At 43.5% G+C, this 22,752-nt stretch overlaps 1 protein-coding gene across 1 annotated transcript; it reads left to right on the top strand.

Moving 5' to 3' along the window:
- The first annotated feature begins 3,681 nt into the window (after positions 1–3,681).
- Positions 3,682–8,857, top strand: LOC118565136 (mucin-5AC-like). The gene is made up of 6 exons (XM_036144814.1): positions 3,682–3,842; positions 4,042–4,110; positions 4,206–4,325; positions 4,421–4,540; positions 4,643–4,717; positions 8,724–8,857. The coding sequence occupies exons 1-6, from the start codon at positions 3,764–3,766 to the stop codon at positions 8,855–8,857; spliced, it is 597 nt and encodes a 198-aa protein (XP_036000707.1). The 5' UTR covers positions 3,682–3,763.
- Positions 8,858–22,752: the final 13,895 nt, after the last annotated feature.

The raw sequence follows: 22,752 nt of genomic DNA on the forward strand, positions 1-22,752 counted from the left end.
GATGGAATGGATGGATGGAATGGATGGATGGATGGATGGATGGATGGATGGATGGATGGATAGAATGGATGGATGAATGGATGGATGATGGATGGATGGATGGATGGAATGGATGGATGGACGGACGGATGAATGGATGGATGGATGGCTGGATGGATGGATGATGGATGGATGGATGGATGGATGGATGGATGAATGGATGGATGGATGGATGGATGGATGGATGGATGATGGATGGATGGATGGATGAATGGATGGATGAATGGATGGATGGATGAATGGATGGATGGATGGATGGATGGATGGATGGATGAATAGATGGATGGATGGATGGATGAATAGATGGATGGATGGATGGATGAATAGATGGATGGATGAATGGGTTCCACTGAGCAGTTATGGGTAGTTAGTATCTTCCTTTTAATGGACTTCCAAGGTTTCCTCACGTGTTTCTGAGAGGAAAATGAACAAAGCTCCTCCAAAGGAAACTCCAGGATCAGGAGAAGCTGCAGACGCCGTCTCTGGCAGACGGCACCAAGATCTTCAGAGTCCAGATCTCTGATGGGTTCCCAACACATTCTGTTGTTTCCTCTCCAGTAAAACGAGGGTGAACTGATTTAATCTGCGCCTGAAATGAAGGCATCTGATGATCATCGTCTGCCCAGCATCAAATCGGTGCTGACCCGGTGGGATTCTCTGGAGTTTGTCAGATCTCTGAACTTCTTAGACGGACCCTTTAAGGCGTGGAGGACCACGCCTCCTCCTGAGGCTGGAGGAGCACCTCCACCTGTCGCTGAGACCTGCAGCAGGTTGGAGGTTCACTGGGGTGTAACGTCAGCTCCTGTCACACGGTCACACTCAGCCAATCACAGCCCTTCCTCCTGCGGTCCGGCAGCAGCAGCGCTTCATGCAGAAGGTCAGAGGTCAGGTGGTCTGGTGACGTCAGGCATCCTCACAAAAAAGGGTCCGACGTTACGTCCCTAAAACACGTCTTCATGCAAACGTCCCACTGCTTTAAATCTGGTTAAATATACAGATTTAAAACAGCTGGAGGGAAAACTCAATCAATAACGTAAAACGTGACAAAACTACTACATTTGAATTAAAACAGACACATTTTTAGAAAAACAAAACAGCAGAGAGGATATTTGTCTTTGTATTATATTTTTAATGCACCCAATTAAATCAAACATTTAATAAAAATAATAAAACAGTATTTTAAACGACTGATTGGACACAATATTTCCCGCAATCCAAGAAAACCTAAAAAATGACATAAAAAAGCTGAAAGAGCCAAACAGAAAAACACAATAAACTTTCATAATACACAAAGTTTAATGAAAAAAGGAGAAACTGTTAGAAACTGGAAAGAGCTGCAGCTTTGACCAATCAGCAGACGGTTCTGTTGCCTCTCTGCTCCGGACTTCACCGGCTTGAATATCAGCGTTCTGTCCGGGTTCTCCTCCATCGGGCCCGCCCACAGGTCACCTGTGCGTGGCCCTCAGGTGTGTGCGTGGCTGCTGGGACAGGTAACAGGTAAGTTCTGGCTGTAGCAATGATCCAATGATCCATCTGGATCAGAACTTTGAGGAGCTGGTCTTCCTTCGGGTCAGCAGCCAGTCTGAAAACCAGAACATTGTTTATATTTAGGCCTGAAGCGTGACGGCCACCCGCCGGGCATGACAGCATCAGGTATGTCACGTGACCACGCCCCCCACGCAGGTACCTGAGGCGTCAGAAGAATCTGAACACCTGTGGCACCGTGATATTTATCGGGGGATATAAACTCCCTGCAGAGCCGTAAAACCTGAATGCAGTTTACTTCCTGAAGCCAAGAGCTGATGATTAATCAGAACCATCAGCTCAAATGATTCGGACCTCCTGCATCCTCTGCAGCTGCATTCAGAAACATTTTTGGGTCAGGACTGTTCAGCCAGAGCAGAAGTACGTCAGCAGCCTCCATGATCAGTGCAGTCAGTAAAGGAGGTAGGAAAGGAGAGCGAATGCTTCCTCTTATAGCTCCTTTAGCCTAGGAACCTCACAAGGTCCCTTACCAGCGCTAAGGAGCCTTAAAGAATCCCACAATGCATTACCTGACATGACGTATCATCACAGCCCACCTCCTGGAAACCAACTAAAACCTCCGTAAAGCAGAGAGTGTCTCTCTGTAGTTCATCCCCAGAAGGCTGTAGGATCTGACTCCATCCTCCATGTTTCTGACTCCATCCTCCATCTTTCTGACTCCATCCTCCGTGTCTCTGACTCCATCCTCCATCTTTCTGACTCCATCCTCCGTGTCTCTGACTCCATCCTCCATGTTTCTGACTCCATCCTCCATGTCTCTGACTCCATCCTCCATGTTTCTGACTCCATCCTCCATGTTTCTGACTCCATCCTCCGTGTCTCTGACTCCATCCTCCATGTTTCTGACTCCATCCTCCATGTCTCTGACTCCATCCTCCATGTCTCTGACTCCATCCTCCATGTTTCTGACTCCATCCTCCATGTCTCTGACTCCATCCTCCATGTTTCTGACTCCATCCTCCGTGTCTCTGACTCCATCCTCCATGTCTCTGACTCCATCCTCCATGTTTCTGACTCCATCCTCCATGTCTCTGACTCCATCCTCCATGTTTCTGACTCCATCCTCCATGTTTCTGACTCCATCCTCCATCTTTCTGACTCCATCCTCCATGTCTCTGACTCCATCCTCCATCTTTCTGACTCCATCCTCCATGTTTCTGACTCCATCCTCCATCTTTCTGACTCCATCCTCCATGTCTCTGACTCCATCCTCTGTGTCTCTGACTCCATCCTCCATGTTTCTGACTCCATCCTCCATGTCTCTGACTCCATCCTCCGTGTCTCTGACTCCATCCTCCATGTCTCTGACTCCATCCTCCATGTTTCCGTCACTAATGACGTCAGCAGAGGCGCACCTTGTCAACAGGCAAACCAAGCAACTGCTTGGAGCCCCGAGCCACTGGGGGGCCCCCAAGAGCCAGCTACTGTACACCCGGTAGATAAACAGAGCAACAGGCGAGCATGAAGTGGCAACGCTATAGTGACCGAGGAGATGCACAACTGCATAGAAAAATTCCGATTGGATGGAATGTTGATTGACAATGGCTTTGCCCAGTCAAAATCCAGCCCAGCCCAGCCCAGGTGGATAACTTCCCTTAATGAAAATGAACGTAGCGAATGGGTGACGTTGTAGTAGCCTCGTGAGACCATCCTGATCTCGCGAGCTTTCAAGGTTTCACTCGCAGATCAGTCTGGCTACTTTCCGTTAAAGAAAATTTGGAGCCGTTCACCAAACGAACGTCCAATCAGCGTTGGCTTTGAGGCGGGTTGAGGTGTGACGCAACGGGAAGCGCGACAGTTCAGTCTAAAGAACATGGCGGCTTCAGCCGATGAAACTAGCGTTAGCGGGGCTATCAAGCAAGTTTTATCGGAATTACAGAGTATTTCTTTGCTGAGCTAACGAGCCTTTACCTGCAGCAGCAAGAGTAGCTTGGCTTGTGGTTGTGTTTTCGTCGTGGCTCTGTTACGAGCAACAACGAATCTGATTGGTTCATTTGGCCCGTCTATCACCAACATAGGCCAATCAGCTAACCAGTATTTTCGCCCCTTCCCAAAATTACTTCAACGGAAGGTTTCCAGATGGATATGCGAAGCAAATCTATCTGGCGGAGTCAGGTAAACGTTGTAGGCCTATCGTTAAGTAAATTGGAAAGCAATTAAGTAACTAAGCTGAAGGGAAATGAAGAGGAGTTATCCATCTGGTAGCGAGAAGAAGAAGAAGAAAAAAGAAGAAGAAGCAAAAAGAAAGAAAGACAGTGGTAAGTGGAGCAGATAATGATTTAAGCATAACATTAACAGTAAATGACTGCTGTCATTGAAATGATGCTACTTTGTCTTCTAACGGGGAGACAGCAGCTATAGTGTTAAGTGAATGCTATGATAGCAATGAATAACGAAAGCTATGCCCAAGGAGAACAATTAAACATTTTTAACAAAATCTTCCATATCTCTCCTCAGGATCATTGCTTAAATTTATAACAAAACAGACAGATAAAGTGCCCCTACCAAATGCTGATGATGAAAACCGTAAGTCCAGTGTTCCACTTGAATTGTTAACAGTAACCGTTTAATTGCTAATTGTAAAGATTATTTATGGCACAATTTTTTTTGTCATATTATAGTTCCAGCAACATCCACCTCCAGTGGGATAGTGGCCACTCAACCTGTTGGTTGTCATGAAGAGCAAGAAGAGACACCAGAGGCACATCGAGCACCCATTCCAAGTTATGATACTGATGACTGTGAGTTCAATACATTTTACTTCAATCGATAACATGTGACATGCTCTGAAAAGATTATTTAGGATAATATACCCTGTTGTTTTTTGTCATATCAGTTCCAGCAACATCCACCTACAGTGGGATAGTGGCCACTCACCCTGTTGGTTGTCATGATGAGCAGGAAGAGACACCAGAGGCACATCGAGCACCCATTCCAAGTTATGACACTGATAACTGTGAGTTTAATAATTCAATACATTTTATTTAATTGATAACATATAGCATGCCCTGTAAATTCTTTATGACAACGTATACCCTGTTGTTGTTTTTGTTTTCAGTTCCAGCAACGTCCACCACCAACAGGACAGGAATTCGTACCCCTAATCATGACACGTCAGCTGCTACTACAACAGGTTTGACTACATCAGAAGACCCTGCAGAATGGCCAAGTGTTCTTAGCCATACTGAAGTGTGTGCATTAGTCACAAAAGGGCCTATACAGATCAAAGATGTAGTATTCCCACAGAATTCTGAGAAAAATCCACGTAGATTCACAAAGGAAAACTATCAAATGGTAATGAAAAATGGGGAGACGATACATCGAACATGGCTTCTTTATTCAGTTAGCAAAGACTCTGTATTCTGTTTTGCGTGCAAACTTTTTGGTAAACAAGACAAAGCACTTACAGTAGGAGGTTTTAGAAATTGGAGGAATCTGACTGGACATCTAAAGGAACATGAATATTCCAAAACACACATTACCTGTATGACAAGTTGGCATGAACTCCAGATGAGGCTCAAAACTAAAACAGCCATTGATCAGATTAACCAGGATTTAATGCACCTTGAGATGCATCACTGGAGAGGAGTCATACGCAGAGTGATTGCCATAATATGCCACCTAGCTGAAAGGAACCTCGCTTTGAGAGGGCATACAAATGTGCTATATGACCCACATAATAGGAATTTCTTGTCACAGGTGGAATTAATGGCACAATTCGATCCAATCATGAGTGAACATTTGAGGAGGATCCAAAACAAGGAAACAATGGTGCACTACCTTAGCAGTCAAATCCAAAATGAAATCATAGCACTAATTGGAGACAAAGTAGTTGAGGAGATAGTCAAAAGGGTGAAAAAAGCAAAGTACTTTTCTGTCATAATGGACTGTACGCCTGATATTAGTCATACTGAGCAACTTTCTGTTGTTTTAAGAGTGGTGAACTGTGAGCCATCAGTTGGTGCATCTATCTCTGAACATTTCGTAGGATTTGTTAATGTTCAAGACACCACTGGCAAAGGTCTGTGTGACACACTACTTGAGAAGCTGGACAAGTTCAGCTTGAGCATTGCAGATTGTCATGGACAATCCTACGATAATGGTAGCAACATGATGGGACATCAACAAGGGGTTCAAGCAAGAATATTGCAAATGAATGAGAAGGCACTGTGTGTCCCATGCAGTAGTCACACTCTTAATCTGGTTGTAGCAGATGCTGCAAAATCTTCAGTTGTCTCCATCACCTTCTTTGGTGTTCTCCAGAGATTGTACAATCTTTTAGCTCCTCTGTGCAATGCTGGGCACTTTTAGAGGAGCATGTCAAACAGTTAACCATAAAATCTTTGTCAGTGACCAGATGGGAGGCTAGAATTGACAGTGTGAAAGTGGTGCGTTACCACCTGCCAGAGATCATACAAGCTTTGTCTGCTCTTGAAACTCTTTCAGTGCAGAAGAAGGACTCAGAGACATTGTCCAAGGCAACCAGCATTAAGAATGAACTCATGACATGGAGTTTTGTAATGTGCACTGTAATCTGGTACAACATATTGTACCAGATCAACCGAGTCAGCAAAATTCTCCAGAGCCCCACTGTTTCTCTTGAAACACTTGAAAGAGAAACAAGCACAGTGAAAGTGTATCTGGAGAATTTTAGGGAAAATGGACTTGCTGCCTCTCAGATTGATGCTAGGGAGATAGCAGAAAACCTTGAGATTGATATGACATTTCCTGAAAAAAGAAATCGGAAAACAACCAGGCAGTTCCTGTATGAGGGTAGAGAAGAAACACAGTCCACTCCAGATCAACCCTTTAACAGAGAGTTTTTTCTGCCCCTAGTGGACACAGCCCTCACAAGTTTGAATGAAAGATTTTCAAAAATGGAGGATTTTTATGCCATTTATGGTTTTATCTTCTCCTAAGAAAATATGTCAAAGACTATTCAGAGTGGCAAACTTGAAGACAGCTGCAAGAAACTGGAAAAGACACTACATGACATTGATTCTGAGGATTTGGTTCTGGAAATCAGGGCTGCTGTCCATGCCTTTCCTGATCATGTATCTGCCTCTCCAAGAGAGATGCTTGATTACATTTACAAGGAACGGATTCTGGATCTTTATGGAAATCTCAGCATTGCCCTCCGTCTGCTGTTAACTCTCCCGGTCACTGTTGCCTCTGGAGAGAGAAGTTTCTCCTCTTTAAAGCGGATAAAAACCTATCTGAGGTCAACCATGTCTCAAGAGAGACTTTCAGGACTGGCGCTTATTTCCATAGAGTATAGTGTGCGAAGGTCTTTGGATCTGGAGGACTTAGTGTCTGCATTTGCACAAGCCAAGGCCCGTAAGCAGCAATTCTGAAAGCTGTATAGGACCCCAATAATTTCACTACACTTACTATACTTTATATTTAGTACAAAGTTTATATTGGGTTTTTAAAGTAATTTACTGTTTTTTATTTTTATACTGTTTACTTTTTTTATTTTATTATATATTTATTTTAATTTATTAATTTATTCTTTACTTTTATTCTTTTATATTTTCCAAAATAACAAGGTTGTTCATGTTTAGAACATTTGGAATAAAAAAAGGTTTTATTTAATACATTTTTCGTTGGTGTCAGATTATTTATAGCCTAACATAATGGTGATGAAAACTGGTCGGTAGGGCCCCCTAGGATTTTGTGCTTGGGGCCCCCACAGACTCTAGAATCGCCTCTGGACGTCAGAGTTAAAGTCTGGAATCAGCTCAGCAGCTGAAGCTCCTCTCCTCCCTGATGGAGTTCTGCTGACCCAGGAAAGGTCAGGGAGCAGGAGAAAGGAGATAGGAGGTAGGAGACAGGAGGTAGGAGGTAGGAGCTGTGATCAGACCCGGGTCTTCAGCCTCTAAGAACCCGATGAATTAGTTTCTGGGCCCATTGTTGGATTTAAAGAGCTAAAATGTTCATCGTTGCTCCTCAGAAAGCAGAAATTTATGGCATCAGTATTTTGGCATAAGGATGAAATCTGCTGGATTTTATTTCCTTAGAGGGGAAACCTTTGGACCAATCATTCAGGATGTGACTGAATTGGACTTTGTAAAGAGATGAAATGTTGTGAATTAGATCTATAGAAATAAAACTGAACTGAAAGTTTCTTTGAGTTTTATTTGTGCCTCCAGGTCGTTTAAAATCACAAAGTTAAACACACTCCTGATTGTCATGTGTGACTCGCTGACATTCTCAAATCTCCTCTTAGCCCCCCCCCCCCCACCCCCCCTCCGTCTCACACTGTGATTTATACACACAAGATGTTGCACAATAGGAGCCTTGTTTGCTAAATGGGACAGCCTTAATGGAGACTTATATTTCCAGGATTATATCTGTATTCAGTTGCAAATGATTTGGAGGGAATGGGGGGGGGGGGGGGGGGGGGGGGTCGTTTCAATCCTCTTCCTCTGTCTATGAATAATAGTATCATTTGAATTAAGTGGACACCTGGTGCAGCGGCTACGGCTCCGCGGCGCGCCGCTGACCCGCCGCCGCTGCCAACTTCCCTTTCCCAGCCTGGCCGCTCGTTCCTCTCAGCCTCCAGTTTCAGCTTCCCTCCAACAAATGCCACACACTTGTAACTTTAGTCTCCCTTCAGCTAAAACTTATTCTCTACTAAGAAGGGGAAAAAAGAGGAGAGAGCGGAGGAGGAGGAGGAGGAGGAGGAGGAGGAGGAGGAATTCTTATCAAGCTGCTCTTAGGTTTGGCCACGTTGGGTTGAAAGCAGCGTGTCGAGTTTCAGGGAAAGCTTCCAATTAAATACTGTAAAAAAAGATAAAATAACAGCGTCCCTGAGCTGCCAGTGCTGCTATTAAAGCCCCTTTTGTTGATTTATTGTACATTAGCCACTGAGCCATGCAGGCAAGACCACGTTTCAGAGGGGACTCTATTTGTATGCGTCCTGCGTCGCCTCGCCGCACAATCGGGCCTGTATTACGTTCTGCAAATTTATACCAGGATGTAGGTTTAGAGTGTCCCCCCCCCCCACCCCCCCCCCACCCCACACCCCCCCTCCGCCCAGCCCCTGAAAGAAAAAGAAAGTTTTTCAAGTAAGTGTCTGCTTTCATGAGCACAAGTGATTGAGGTGCACAAACAAAGCTTTGTTTCTGCTCCCACAGATGTCCGGCCCCGCTGCAGCTTTGTCCCGCGGCACCGGGACTCTTCCACGGCCCGCCGCTGCGGTCCAGCGTGGGACTGCGTGGACGTCCAGCTAAAACCCTGCATGTTCCCAGGAGCAGGAAGCGCTCTCTGACCGGATCAGATAGAGAGGAGGAAGTGGCTGTTTTAGTTTTTTCTTTGCCTCGCTGTGATTTTGAGATGTTGAGCATGAAAACAGAACCAATAATGTCTGATTCTTTATGTTTTCACCTATTAATATAATAAAAGGAGCATTATTTAACTTGGTGGGCTACATACAGATTGTAATCCAACCAACAGGCCAAATGTTTTCCTGACAGACAGAAAATGGATGAATTCCCCTTAAAATGTGACATCCTGCCAAACGTTGCCTCCAAGCAGCGACTTATGCTGATAATACAGACGACTGTGATTCTATGCTGCTTTATAAAAAAAATTACACCTTTTACATTTCCATCTACAAAATAAATTAGCAGAAACAAAAGATAAATGTCCTCTGCAGACACCATGATTTAGTCTTTAACCTTTTGCATTTAAAACACCTTAAACTATTGTTTTATCGCCAAGAATTTGATGATTTTATTGTTTTTTTTAAATAGTTTTTGTGTTGCAGCCACTCTAAATGCATTTCTCTGTAAGCTTGGGGAGCTGAGCGAGGGCATCGGTGTGAAAGAGCAGCGGCTAGGATGGAGGAGCCGTTTGGTTTCTGTCTCCTGCTGCCTTTAACTGCTCTGCTGGATCCATCATCTGATCTAGTGAAGATCGGCTCGTCCTCCTCGCTGGTAAAGGATGAAGAGCTCCAGCTCCTAGATGACTCTTTTTTATAATTCATATTAATTCTTTTAACTCTGGACAGCCTGAATGTGTTTGTGACGACCTGCTGCTCATCAGTTCTTTAGAACAATCTCTTACGTTTTATGGCCCTGTGCTCATTTTTGTTAATAAGCATATTTTCTTCATCTTCCCGTTAGAAGCAGGTGGTTCTGGGGCCCCGTGGATCCGGCCACCCACCAAAAGGCCCCCGGATCTCCACACTCAGTCACGTTGGACAACAGAGGAACAATTATCGCTCTAATTCTCCCGTCGATACAGTTATGTCTTATGAGCTGGATGGACTTGTCGTTGTTATCGCTGATCAATGCAGAGGCACTTCATACCCGTCTGAGTGTGATAGAAGCTGATTTCTGCCTCCTGATCTCCATTTAGCTCTGATTGCAGGCGCTGGCCCGAATCTGCGGGGCTGCTCATGGATTAGCTGCTGTGCTCCTGAAGGGGCTGCAGTCGATTCGATGATGTGATTAAATCGATGATCATCTCTCCGAAGGCTCTTTCATTTGTTCTCGTTTGGCTGCACAGCAGAACCGAGCGCAGCGTCCCTGAAGCGCAGAGGACAAATTAAAAGTTCAAAGACTCGACACAGGAGGACGGAGCCCTGCTCCTAAAAACGGAGACCAGCGTCATTTTTAAAGATGGGAGACGTCTGGAGGGCAGGCAGGGAAACCCAGAATTTAAGATTTTAGTTTCTAAATTGATCAATCATAAATCACTTTTTATTTACCCAGAAAAAGTTTGGGCTTATTTGAGTTTTTATTGTTCCTCTGGTTAAAATGCTCGATTGTTTGGAGATATCTATGAAGTTCACGTTTATTAGTTGGTGGAAAAACGGGGGAACTTTAAGACAATTATATGGTCTAAAATATTTTATTTAAAGAAAACAATGCTATTTTATCTTTTATCGTATCATTTTCATATATATACATATATATATATATATTTTTTTTTTCTACATTTCTTTTTGAAAGATTTCATATTTTTATCTTTTCTTTAAATGTTATTTATTTTGCTTTTTCATCCACCTCAGCTTATTTTTTTCTTGATGATTTTGTTCTATTTTAGATTTTATTTGTTCAGCCATCCATTGTCTTCAGGAGGGAATCCAGCGATACTTTCCAGCTCATTCTGGGCGACCGTTAGGCGTTCCGAAATTATTTTTCTTTTAGTTTGTAGCAGAAAAAATCGGCAATAAATGTTTTGCGTTGGACTTTTAAATGTTTAATTATTAAAACATCGCACCATCATTGCTTTATTTGGTTTGACTGTAATAATATTTGTCATAAATGTCTATATTTGTGTAAATATCTTTCCAGTGTAGAAGACAACAGGAGTGCTGCTGCAGCTCCGTCAGTTTTCGTTGCAGGCGACTTTAAATGCATTCCTCTGTAAGCTGAGCGCCGTCGGTGTGAATGAGCAGCGGTCAGGATGCTGCAGCTGCAGCGAAGAGGCAGGAAATCAGGGAGAAAGAGCTGCAGGATCTGCTGTAAACCTGCAGGAAAGCAGATTGGATTATTTTCACTGTTTTCACGATGTTTGGTTTTCTCTCTCCTGTTCCCTGAGCCTCCTGCTGTCTTTGACTGTTTCTGTTTCTCTGCAGGAAAATGAAAGCAGGATTTATGGGAGTTTTCTGTCATATTTTCCTTAATTCTTCTTTTTCTCCTTTCTTTTCATTTTGCAGACTTTTCATTGTTAAAAAGCTTCCTTCAGCATGCCGTCTCTCTGTGCAGCCACCTATTATCCATCAGGCAGACTAACATATTCCCAACACGTGATTCATCACAGGACGTTGATCAAATAAACCACCACGGCCTCTCGGAACATGACTTTGCTATTATCCATGACTTTTTCCTTCTGTTTGCTGTTTTATTGCTTCAATAAAAAGTGAGAAGCTGAAGACTGAGGCTTAGAAAAAGCATGTCAAAGCTGCATCAGAGGAAGAGCTGAACCCAGAACCCAGCAGTTTGTGGCCGTCTTCCCAACCCGGGCTGTGAGGAAGAACATTTAACGCTCAGAGATTCAACCAGAGGCAGAACATTTTATTTCAGGCTCAGCGTTTCTTTGACCATCCCAGCTTTTGTCACTATTTTTATGTGCTTCCATTTTCAAGATTTCAATAATACAAAACAACTTAATTTATAAAGCATTTTAAAAACAACGCCGTTGACCAAAGTGTTCTATAAAATTTAACAAAATGGAGAAATACTCCACACATTTCTACGCACAGAGGCAGGCGTAGAAATACTCTACGCCTGCCTCTGTGCTCGGGGAAGGTGGGTCTTTGGTTCTCCACAATCACTATCAAGCTATTTCTGGATAATCTTCACCTAAACTAGTGCACTTTCACATCTCACACAGGTGCTGGGTCCCAGGTATTAAGTGTTCACTTATATACAGTAATCTTATAATTTATTTATTTATTTATTTATGTTGTGTCACTTTCTTTTTTCAAATATCACATTACACATGTCAGCTTACATAATAATATATATGATTAAGCAATGGCATCTAGGTGTTATTAGAGTGTATCTGTTGCTTTATGTCTGTTGGTTGTGCTGTTCTTTTTGTGTCTCTTTCCAGGTGATGGAGCAGACAGAGGACATTTTATCATTCTCTTCCTTTTATCTCCTCTTTCTTTCACCTCTACTCTTTTTTTTTCTTTTCTTTCACTTTTTGTTCTTCCTTTACTCTCCCATTGTCATGTCCATATAATTTGAAATTCTCCTTGCAGGAATCATAATAAAGCTATTTACAAGCATAAATCAAGTGGAGCACTATGGCGAAAGCTGTTTGCTCCACTTGTAAAAGCAAAATCTGTCGAGCTCCATCTGGCATTGAGATATCAATTCCTATTGCCATAGTGCTAGACAGGACACTGGGGGAAAAAAAAAAAAAAAAAAAAAAAAAAAAAAAAAAAAAAGAAATACTCTTGCCAGCTCTAGCAAGCAGAATTACAATAAAACTGTGACAATGAAAAAAAAACATCAGAACAATAAAACTAATAAAATAAAAGAATTCAGAAATCTAATTTGAAATGAACTGGAACCCAAAACAGGAGTGATCTGTTCTTGTTTTCTTTGTGTCAGTTAAAAGACGTGAAGCAACGTTTTAAAACAGCTGAAGTCGGTTAATTAAAGCCCGGCTCAGCCCAACATAATGACCATTACAGTAATCTAAACGAGTCGTAATGAAAGAATGATTTAAAATCTCGAGATGATGCCGTGAAAGGAAAGGTTTAACTTTAGCCAATCAGATGATAAAAACCTGACTTGATTACAGATTTAATCTGTGCATCAAGTTTAAAATCATTGTCCAGTCTCACATCCAGGTCTGTTGCTGTCTGAGTCAAATAATCTGATAAAGAACCCAGATCAGCCTGGACATTATAAACAAACCTGGGTTTAAACAACAATAACTCAGTTTTATCTTTATTAAAACGCAAAAACAAATCCACGACATCCATGCTTTGGTTTTAGCAATACAATCCAGTAAGTAGATTATGGAGTTTTGCTCTCCCTGTTCATAAATGTGGCTGTCATCAGCATAGAAATGAAAGGCAACACAATCATATTTATTGAAAATTGAGCCAAGTGGAGGTAAATAGAGCAAAAAGAGTAAAGGGCCGAGTATGAAGCCTTGAGGCACTCCACATGCAACCCAACATGAAAACCTCTCCCCATTAAATAAGATTCAGTCCACTCCAGACTCATTTCAGGCTCATCAAAGTGCACAAACAATTGAAAAAATGTCATCAAGAATTCAACAAAAAGCTCAAAACCAGTTTTTTACAACAGAAAAAGCAAACAAGAAAAAAGGCCCGGCTTTTCTTTCCTCATGGTATTCGTCAGATTCTCATTGTATGTGAGCCTTTGTTCAGTTTAGTTTCTGTTCTGTTGTCTCTATTATTGGTCATGATAGATTTAATTAGCTTGGCTCGTTATCTTGTCCCCTGCTAGGTTCTGTTAATTCCCATCACCTGCCGGCTCGTTATCCCGCCTTTCCTTCAGCCTGATTGCCTCCCTCAGTTCACCTGTGCCTCATTATCCCTCCATTACTTCCCATTTAAGTCCAGCTCAGATTCACTGTGAGGTTCTCCGTCTTCATCCATGACGCTTCTCCGTTCTGTTCTCATCTCTGTGTGTTTCTGGCACCTTCATCTTGTGTTTTAATAAATACTCTTTACCCACAATACACAACTCCTAAGCTCTTACCTGCGCTTCAGTCCGATTTCTACGCAAAGCCTGACAAAAACGGGGTTAATTTTTTACCGCGTCATTCATACATTTATAAATGTCACAGTTCCCGTCTAAATATTTAATTAGCAATCTAAATGTCATGTTTACAAACTATATAATTTGCAATAACAAATTCTTCTATGAAAGCCTAAATAGCCCAAAATATTGCTGTTAATTTTTGACTAGCTTTACAAACGGAACCTCATAAGTTTTCCTACTTTTAGAAAATGTTGGTTCAGCTTATTCTGAATAGTGCCCCCTACAGGTCACAGGTCAAAAAGTTTGCATTTAAAAAAAAACTCTTGCAGCAGAATACTCTGCATGAAACTGAAATGTGTTCTTATATCTATAAACATTAAAAAAGCCACATTTCTCATATTTAATATTAATGCGTCAAGACACCGTTTGGTAAACAGCTGGTGGCCCATTTCTCTCCAACCAGGGAATACAAAGTGCATGAATAGTGACCCTTATGGCTTTCCATATATTCAGCACTCGCTGCTTTCTGCTCAACTGCTGGAAACCTAAAACCTTCCCACCGCCAATTAAAAACCAGCTGGCGGGTCTTCAAGTTCCTTTCTGGCATTATCACCAACCAGTCCTGCATTGCTTTGGTGTGGAGTGCTTCAGGTAGAGTCTTCACGTAGTTATATGTTTATTTCTGTATTGTCCCCACTATTAAATAAAGATTCTTAGTCTGGACTGCTGGATAGGCATCAGACCTTCATCCAACATCTCTGTGAGCTTGTTGGTCGTCAGAGAGTCTGGATTTCACGGCAGATTCAGATCCAGACTTACCTGCAGATCTGCAGCAGCAGAGGAACTGCAACCTTGGGAACATCTTGCATGATTGATATCAGAGATTTGCTGCAGGCTTCAGACTCTGACTCACAGGAAGTGACTGTTTGACTTGGTTTACACAGATGGAGACCATTATCAGTCAACACTCACATAAAAATCCTTCTGAGGCTTTTTCTCTGTGCTTCCTGCCAGTTTGGTCCCTGTTTGCAGCTTTGCTGTCTGATTGGGCGGCAGGCAGAACCAAACATGTGTTTGCAGAGAATACGCAGCTTTAGCTCATCCTTCAAACTTTGCCACGTTCACATGTTCAGCTGACAAAGCCAGCCGCTGGTCTGAGCGTTAGAAGAACTCCTCCTGGTCCGCTTCAGGCCCTTCATCTTCAGCCAGCGCTCCGTGTCTCCACTCACATGTTGCTTTAATGCAGAAACGCACTAATATGAAAATATGGGCTAATATTGATATTATTATTGCTGCTAAGACCAATAACCGATATTTAACAATATTATTTATGTCTCTGTCGTTGGGACAGCATGAATAATCGTCTGACATCGCTTCTCTGCTGCAGTTAAACGCGCCACAATCCTGCGCCGCCCCACCATCAGCATCACACATCGATACGGAGAACCTATTGGTCTGAGCGATCCTGCTGGAAGGAGCCGTCAGAAGATGTGTCCATGGAGGTGAGAGGGACTGGAGAAGGTCAGCAGCAGTAGTCAGGGAGGCTGTGGGGTTTAAATTATACTCAGGTGGTTCTGAGGGTGGATCCATGTTGCTTACAGCAGGTTCTGACCAACCATCTGACTGCTGGAGCTGAAACACCATTCTCCAACCTGTTCTGGTCCGGTTCTGGTGAATCTACGTGAAGCTGAGGTCTCAGCAGACAGGAGAGGTACCGGCCTGGTCATCTGCTGCTGTAGCCCATCTGCTTCCAGGTTCTCCTGGTGGCAACCAGCAGGTATCTGAGCTGCTTTCTGTCTTCTGGTACCAAGAATCCTCCTCCTCCCTTCAGGGAGCTCCAGATGCTCCTCAGCAGCTTTAAAGTCTTTTTCATTTTCACCAAACAACGAGCTCTGCTGTGTTCAGGGAATCTCCGTTCGCCTCCTTCTGCACGTCTGAGATCTTTGGTCCTTGAAGGTCGTAATTAACCGCGGTTTCATTGCAGCCGTGGCTGTGACTGTCGTGCTAGACGGCGAGAAGGAATCATTTCCTCTCGTTCTCCTTAAATCTGCAGCTTTTCTGTCGCTGCCGCGTCGCTCTGCGTGTCAGCAGAGACCCAAACATGTAATTATGGAGCTTTAATGTGTCAGGAAGCAGCAGCTGAGGAGGTGTTGGAATCTGCCCCCCCCCCCAACACATCTGCAGGTCCAGAACCCAAAGAAACCAAAGAGAGGTTGTGATATTGACTCCATTTCCTAGAGTTTCTTATTTGTAGCTGTGATGCGGCCTGAAGGCGCTGCTGGCGCCGCGGGACGTCCTGAGAATCTGTGAAGGACAGGAGGCAATGAGTGGGAGAATAGCAGCAATCTGGGGAGAAGTTCTCCTTTCAGCGCCGCAGCTCTCTTATCCAGCCTGGAAGATAAAGAGGAAAAATCAATAGAGAAACACGTCGTCAGATAAAAGCGGAGCGGTGCAGACGGCCGAGCCGGGCTGGGAATTAAAAGCATGAGGAGTTTCAGGCCCGGCTCTCCATAACCTAACAGGCCTGTCCGTCACTCCGCTCTCTGTTAACTCCTCCTTTGTTCACTTCTGATTTCCTTTCGCTCTCTTCTCCGTCGGCTTTGTGCTCCGGGATGAAGGAGCTGCTCCCATTCAGGTCGGACAGCTGCTGACTGAAGCTTGTGGATATTGTGTCTGGATCTGTGATGTTTGCTCTCTGTGGAGGAACCTGAGTGAGGAGTGATCGGTTCTTACAGAACCATCAGAGGAACCCGGAGAAAAAAAAAAAGAAAACGTTGTTTTTTAATTAATTTAAAAGTTTTTGTCTGTCACATGATATTTTACGGCTCGTTTCTGTGTTTTCTGTCTGAGTGACGCATCTTTAGGGAGGAGGAATGAGCCAATCAGACGCCGCTGTGTGCCGTCTCCAGGCAGAATTCACTTTACCCCAGATATGATCTTATTTATCATGGGATCTCCATGGCGTCTAATAGAGATGGACAGTTTGATCAGACAATCCCATTGTTGGTCCCGCCCCAAAGAGGTAGAGGCCCAAAGTCCCGCTCTGCCCAGAACATCTGACATGCATGAAGGAACGTGCCTGAAAGCTCCCAGGAAGTAGCAGCTGCTGTCAAAGAGCCTGAAGATCAGGTTGAGAAGCAAAGGTTTGTCAGCTCTTTGGTTCTGGTTCTGGTTCTGGTCTGCTCTGAAACCCTTTTCCTGTGGAACAAAGACCCTGATGGACTCTCCACGACCCACTAAGGGAGCCGGGTCCAAAAGGTTCTGGAGAACTTCCTCCAGAGCGAAATGCTTCACCACTGCCTACTCTTTCCTGCTGTTTCCTGCACCGTCACTGGTTGTTCCACTGGATCAGGGTGCAGCTGATTGCTGGAACATCCTCCATGGCACCAAACCTCCTGCTTCAAGCTCCTGGCAGCCAGCAGGTGGATCCAGCTTGCAGGTCACGACCACTTCCACCTAGAACCCCAACAAAAACCCACTAAGGCCTGCCTGTAGAGGCTTTTTAGGCCTCCATGACTATAACGCTCTGACATGTGGACCCGTCCGCCTCCTGGAGGAGCCTTAAAACGCTCCTTATTAACGTCAAATATAACTAATTGCAGGACGAACGCTGACAGAACCTGAGCTGGTTCTGGTCGCCGTACGTCTTGTCTTCAGGCTCTCCTCAGTTACCGGATCCCATCGACTCGTCCTGAGTTGTGGCGTGTTTGCGGGTCGCGTATTTTAAAGCGGCCCGGCTCGTATGTCACAGCTTCGGCGCCGGTCCGCTGTCACCTATTAATTAAAATCCAAATACATGGTATCGATTGTGTTATCAGGCGAGCGCAGGCCGGCCTGGTCCGCATCGATCCAACCTGTGATTTATGGTCATTTTCTGGGAAAATCCTTTTGTGTGATAATATGAGGAACCAGAAGCTGAGTGGAAACAATTCTTTCACGCAGAAGAGTTATTTTTATTTAAAAAAAAAAACTCTGTTTGCTTTCTGCTCGTTCAGCTTTCTCCTGACGGACTTTAAACATCTGCATTCAGAAACCGGACATTCAGATTAACGTCAGTAAAAAACATTTTAAAGTCTCCAATCCTCAAACCTGAAACAGCTTCATGCATTTATTTGATGAAAACAACTCAGCTTCATCTAAAACATCTGATGAAGATAAAAGTTCAGATCAGGCTGTGTTCAAATGTCCAAGAACCGAAAACAGTTCAGGAAACGGATCAGAACATGACGAGCAGAACTAAAAATAACAGAAAACAACATTTAAAACCTAAAATACTAAAAAATATATCAAAGTTACAGTCAAGCCAGATATTATTCACACTCCTGGCAGATTTAGTGATATTTTAATTTAAAAAGCCAGAGTCTTGACTCCGATCTGATGGAGAATCTGTGAAACTGCATAAAAGGAAGTAAAAGTAAAGTTTTCTAGAAATTAGTGTATTGTCCTTAATTTGAGCTGCAAACTTAAATGATCTCCCAAAGAAATAAGATTTTTGCTCTTAAAATAAAAACAAATCACCCCCATCATCTTATTTCACGTGCAGTAAATCTAATTATTATTCATTCCACTGGCAGATAATCTCATTTATCAGCTAAAATCAACAACATATACTCATTTTAAGAAAAGTTTCCTTACTTTTATTTCCCTTTTTTGCAGTGTAAAGATCAGATAAATTATCACAACACCAGAGGAAATGTGGTTTGAATTTGACCCCTTCCTCCTCCGCCGAATTGAATTTGAATGATGCAATAATAAAGGTTTTTAATTACGCCATTTTGGAGAATTGTGGAAATAATTTACATTTTTACCTAAATGTTAACTAGCAAAGACCTGAGCTGAAAGGGTTTCTGAAGGAGGTCCAGGTCCTGTTGCACAAGCCTTCCTCACACAGAGGCTAAAATAATCTGCCATGAGTGTTTTAGTGTGTTCTGTATAAATTGTGAAAACCAGCAAACCGATACAATAAGAACAGCTGAAAGATAATAAATAAAAGCCCTAAAATGGACCAAACCCAGAAGATCTCAACAAAAACAGGTAAACGTCTAGAATTAGAACAAATTCTTGGTTTAATTTATTTGCCTTGAATGCAGTGAAGGTTTCATCCTCTGCTAGGTGAGGAAACCTTTAAAATGGATCCAGAAACATCTGACCAACAGGACCTCCTGGATCTCTGCACAAATTCTGTGATTTCAAATCTAAACATTGAAATGTTAATTAGGTTTGGAAAACCAATTAAAGGGTCTTGCTAAATCCTGAGGGACTAAAGGTTGTCCTGCAGAGCAAAAGTCTGTCAGGGTACCTGAGCAAGTCCTCCAAACTTTCTGCAGACGGTCTCTCTGGTCAGCCGGCCGTTACCTTAACGCCTGACGCTGCGTCACAGAAGCTCACATTCCTGCACACACAACTAACCCCCCGCTGCTCCCACCCTCACATAAAGAATAAAGCAGCTTTTATTTTATGGAGCAAAAACATCTCATAAAGAAGCAAACCCCCCGTAACCTGAAATCAAAGCTCCGCTGATCACCTGGACTCCATCAAAGCGAGTCCTTTCTTCCTCTGGCAGTCGATGCTCCAGGAGTCTGGAGGGATCTGGAGGAGATCACCAACAAGAAGTTAGTGGTGTGATTGTGCGGAGCAACACCCCTTACAAAGAATCAATATCGAATCAAGGAGGGTCGAGTTTCCAGATAAGCACTCCTGGACGCCGCGGCTATTCATCATAAGTCTGTGGAGAGCGGATAGGTCAGGAGAAATGATATTCCAGCAGGAGAGGACCTCCTTATCTCTTCATAGCAGGAGAGCAGCAGACAGGCCGATCGATGCCGGCCGCTGTGTAGTAACTGCAATTACCAGCAGCTGATTCTGTCCGCCCCCAGCTGCATCTTTTAATACCACATAATTACAAGTTAGGGAACAAAGCCTGGTGGGGGGGGGGGGGGGGGGGTGCTCAGCTCTCCTGGTCCTCTCTCAGCTTTGATGGAGCTACAGCGTGACTGGACGAATATCACCAGGGATTTTATTACACGCTTTGAAAGCACACATCCAACATGGCAGCTGTGTTTATGTTGACCTGTTTAGTGAAGATGAGGTGAAAACAACACAAACATCCCGTCACTGCCTGTTGCTGCTTAATTGATCACAAATGCATCACATCTCCTGTTTAACCAACTTACAGAAATTAAGAACTTTCTGAGTGTTTTGGCCTCCGGTGTCAAACCAGGCCTCAGAAACCTCGCCATCATTCTCCAGTGTCATTCTCACAGATTAATCACAAAATGCTTCTTTCTGCTAAGAAATATCTCTAAGCTTTGAACTTTGGTGTCAAAAGCTGAATTAGAGATGATTATTCATGCTTTTATTTCATCTCGTCTTAACTAACAGCCTTTTTATACCTCTGATTAAGAAACATCTCGGCCGTCTGCAGTTAGTGCAGAACGTGCTGCGATAAAGAGACAGAACATTAACCCAGATTTAATCTCTTTACATTGGCTACGGTACATTTTAGAGTTAATTTTAACATCTTAGTCTTTACTTGTAGAGCCCTGAGTGACCAGTTTATATCACCAACCTTTTACAACCATGTTCTCCTTCTCGTAGGTTGAGATCCTCCAGTGGCTCATGTTACCCTGAGCTACCTCTATAGTTATGCTGCTATAGGCTTAGGCTGCTGGAGGACGTCAGGGTCTATTTCTCTCTCTCTGTTGAGTTCTCCTACTGCTCTCCAATCTGCATTGTTTGTTGTTATTTTGGCTTTTAACTTTTTTTTCTCTTCATAGAAGGTACACCTGGTCTGGTGTTCTGTTAGCTGTGACATCATCAGGGGAGGCAGATCATCCTCTATTACCATCTAACATAGAAAGTACTCCTGGGTCAATGTGAGCTTCTGAGCTTTCTGTGTCTCTGCTCTGTCTTCTCTAACATAGAAAGTACTCCTGGGTCAATGTGAGCTTCTGAGCTTTCTGTGTCTCTGCTCTGTCTTCTCTAACATAGAAAGTACTCCTGGGTCAATGTGAGCTTCTGAGCTTTCTGTGTCTCTGCTCTGTCTTCTCTAACATAGAAAGTACTCCTGGGTCAATGTGAGCTTCTGTGCTTTCTGTGTCTCTGCTCTGTCTTCTCTAAGCCCCAGTGGGTGGAGGCAGATGAGCGTTCACACTGAGCCTGGTTCTGGTTCTGCTGGAGGTTCTCCTCCCTGTTAAAGGGGAGTTTTCCTCTCCACTGTCGCTTCATGCATGCTCAGTATGAGGGATTGCTGCAAAGCCATCAACAATGCAGACGACTGTCCACTGTGGCTCTACGCTCTTTCAGGAGGAGTGAATGCTGCTTGGAGAGACTTGATGCAACCTGCTGGGTTTCCTTAGAGAGGAAACTTTCTCACCAACCTGGAGGATCTGATGGAGTCTGACTTTGGAAAGAACCTTTAGATGATGTGTATCATGAATTGGCGCTATATAAATAAAGTTGAAATGAATTGAAAGCTGTTAGTGGTTCCAGGAACTAATTTCAGGCGTTGCCTTGATCTTTAGTCTGTCTGGACTCTGCTAGCCCTTTTAGAAGCAGCTGAAGCACTTGTTCTGACTGACTTTTAACTAGTTTTATGTTGTGATGTTGCAGTTCTGCTGTTTTATGCACGTTTTTATCTTGTCTTGTTTTTATTGTGAAGCACTTTGTGTTTTCTATCCTGTGAAAGGTGCTCTATAAATAAAGCTTACTTACCCACTAATCTCTCCTGTGTTTGAAGTGGAAACACAGAGGCGTTCCCCAGGATTCTGGTTTAGTTCCTCTACAACTTTCAACTTTCTCAAATCAAATGTACAAACCAGACATCTCAACTTACTTATGTTCATGGCACAAGAACCTGTCACCATCGGGTTGTTAACATCTTTTGCAATTTAGTATTATTTATGCGCATTGAACACCAAAAAGATCAGATAGAAACAGAACCAATAAAAATAGTAAAGAACAGATGAGTTGGTTCTCTCTTGTCCGCCTTATGTTAACATTTCATTTCCAGTTTACGCATAAAAATGTTTGTTGTGTTAAATACATTTTTAAGTACATGATTACTCAATTGTTGCTTTTAACAAACAACCAGCTTCCTGTAGAACATGGAGCCCAGCAGACGGGTCAGGGCGGAGGTTCTGGTCCAGTTTCCAGCAGGTCCGGTTCTACAGAACCTCCCAGAGTTCTGATCATCATGTGGACCTGGAGAGAGGATGGACCACCTGCAGACCTACCAGGACATGGACGTCCACCTGGACTGACAGGCTGGACCAGGAGAGCATTGATCAGAGAAGCAGGAGGACCATGGTGGCTCTGGAGGAGCTGCAGAGACCAGCAGCTCAGGTGGGAGTATCTGTCCACTATTGATAGTGTTCTCTATAAATCTGACCTTTGTGGAAAAGTAATAAAAGGAAACCCTGTTGGCAGTTTAGCCACAACTTAGCCATGTAAGAGACAGAGCAAACATCTGGATCAGGGGTCACCAACATGGGGCCCGCGGGCACCTAGCGGCCCCTGGGGACTACATGTGGGGCCATGAGCCTGTTCTAAAAAATTCACCTGTGAGCTGCAACTAAAACTTTATTTTATTCCGTTATTCTTCCTGTTTATTCACCTGCATTTATATAGATTTTAAAACCACAATGTCTACAACAAAGCATGAAATATATGTTTGTTTTACATAAAGTTAACTCTGACTCTTCTTGTTCAGCGGTCAGTACTGGTTGCCCTTCGTTGCTCTCCGTTTGAAAAAGGTTGGCGACTCCTGATTTAGAAGAAGGAGCTCCGACCAGAGGCGACCAAAGCTGAACATTCTGGCCAACAAATAATGTGCCATGTGTGGCTGAAAGCTTCACATTACCATAAACGACATCCCTAAATGGAAGCATGGTGGTGGCAGCATCATGCTGTGGGTCAGGGAAGCAGGTCAGAGCTGATGGGATGGAGCTGAATCCAGGACAGTGAG

The sequence above is a fragment of the Fundulus heteroclitus genome, chromosome 13 (assembly GCF_011125445.2).
Source record: "Fundulus heteroclitus isolate FHET01 chromosome 13, MU-UCD_Fhet_4.1, whole genome shotgun sequence".
Classification (NCBI taxonomy): Eukaryota; Metazoa; Chordata; class Actinopteri; order Cyprinodontiformes; family Fundulidae; genus Fundulus; species Fundulus heteroclitus.

Excerpts from the sequence above, each read along its gene's own strand:
- LOC118565136 (XM_036144814.1), top strand. The coding sequence starts at position 3,764 with ATGAAGAGGAGTTATCCATCTGGTAGCGAGAAGAAGAAGAAGAAAAAA. Across the intron at positions 3,843-4,041 it reads AAAAAGAAAGAAAGACAGTG|GATCATTGCTTAAATTTATA; the intron begins GTAAGTGGAGCA and ends ATCTCTCCTCAG. Across the intron at positions 4,326-4,420 it reads AAGTTATGATACTGATGACT|TTCCAGCAACATCCACCTAC; the intron begins GTGAGTTCAATA and ends TTGTCATATCAG.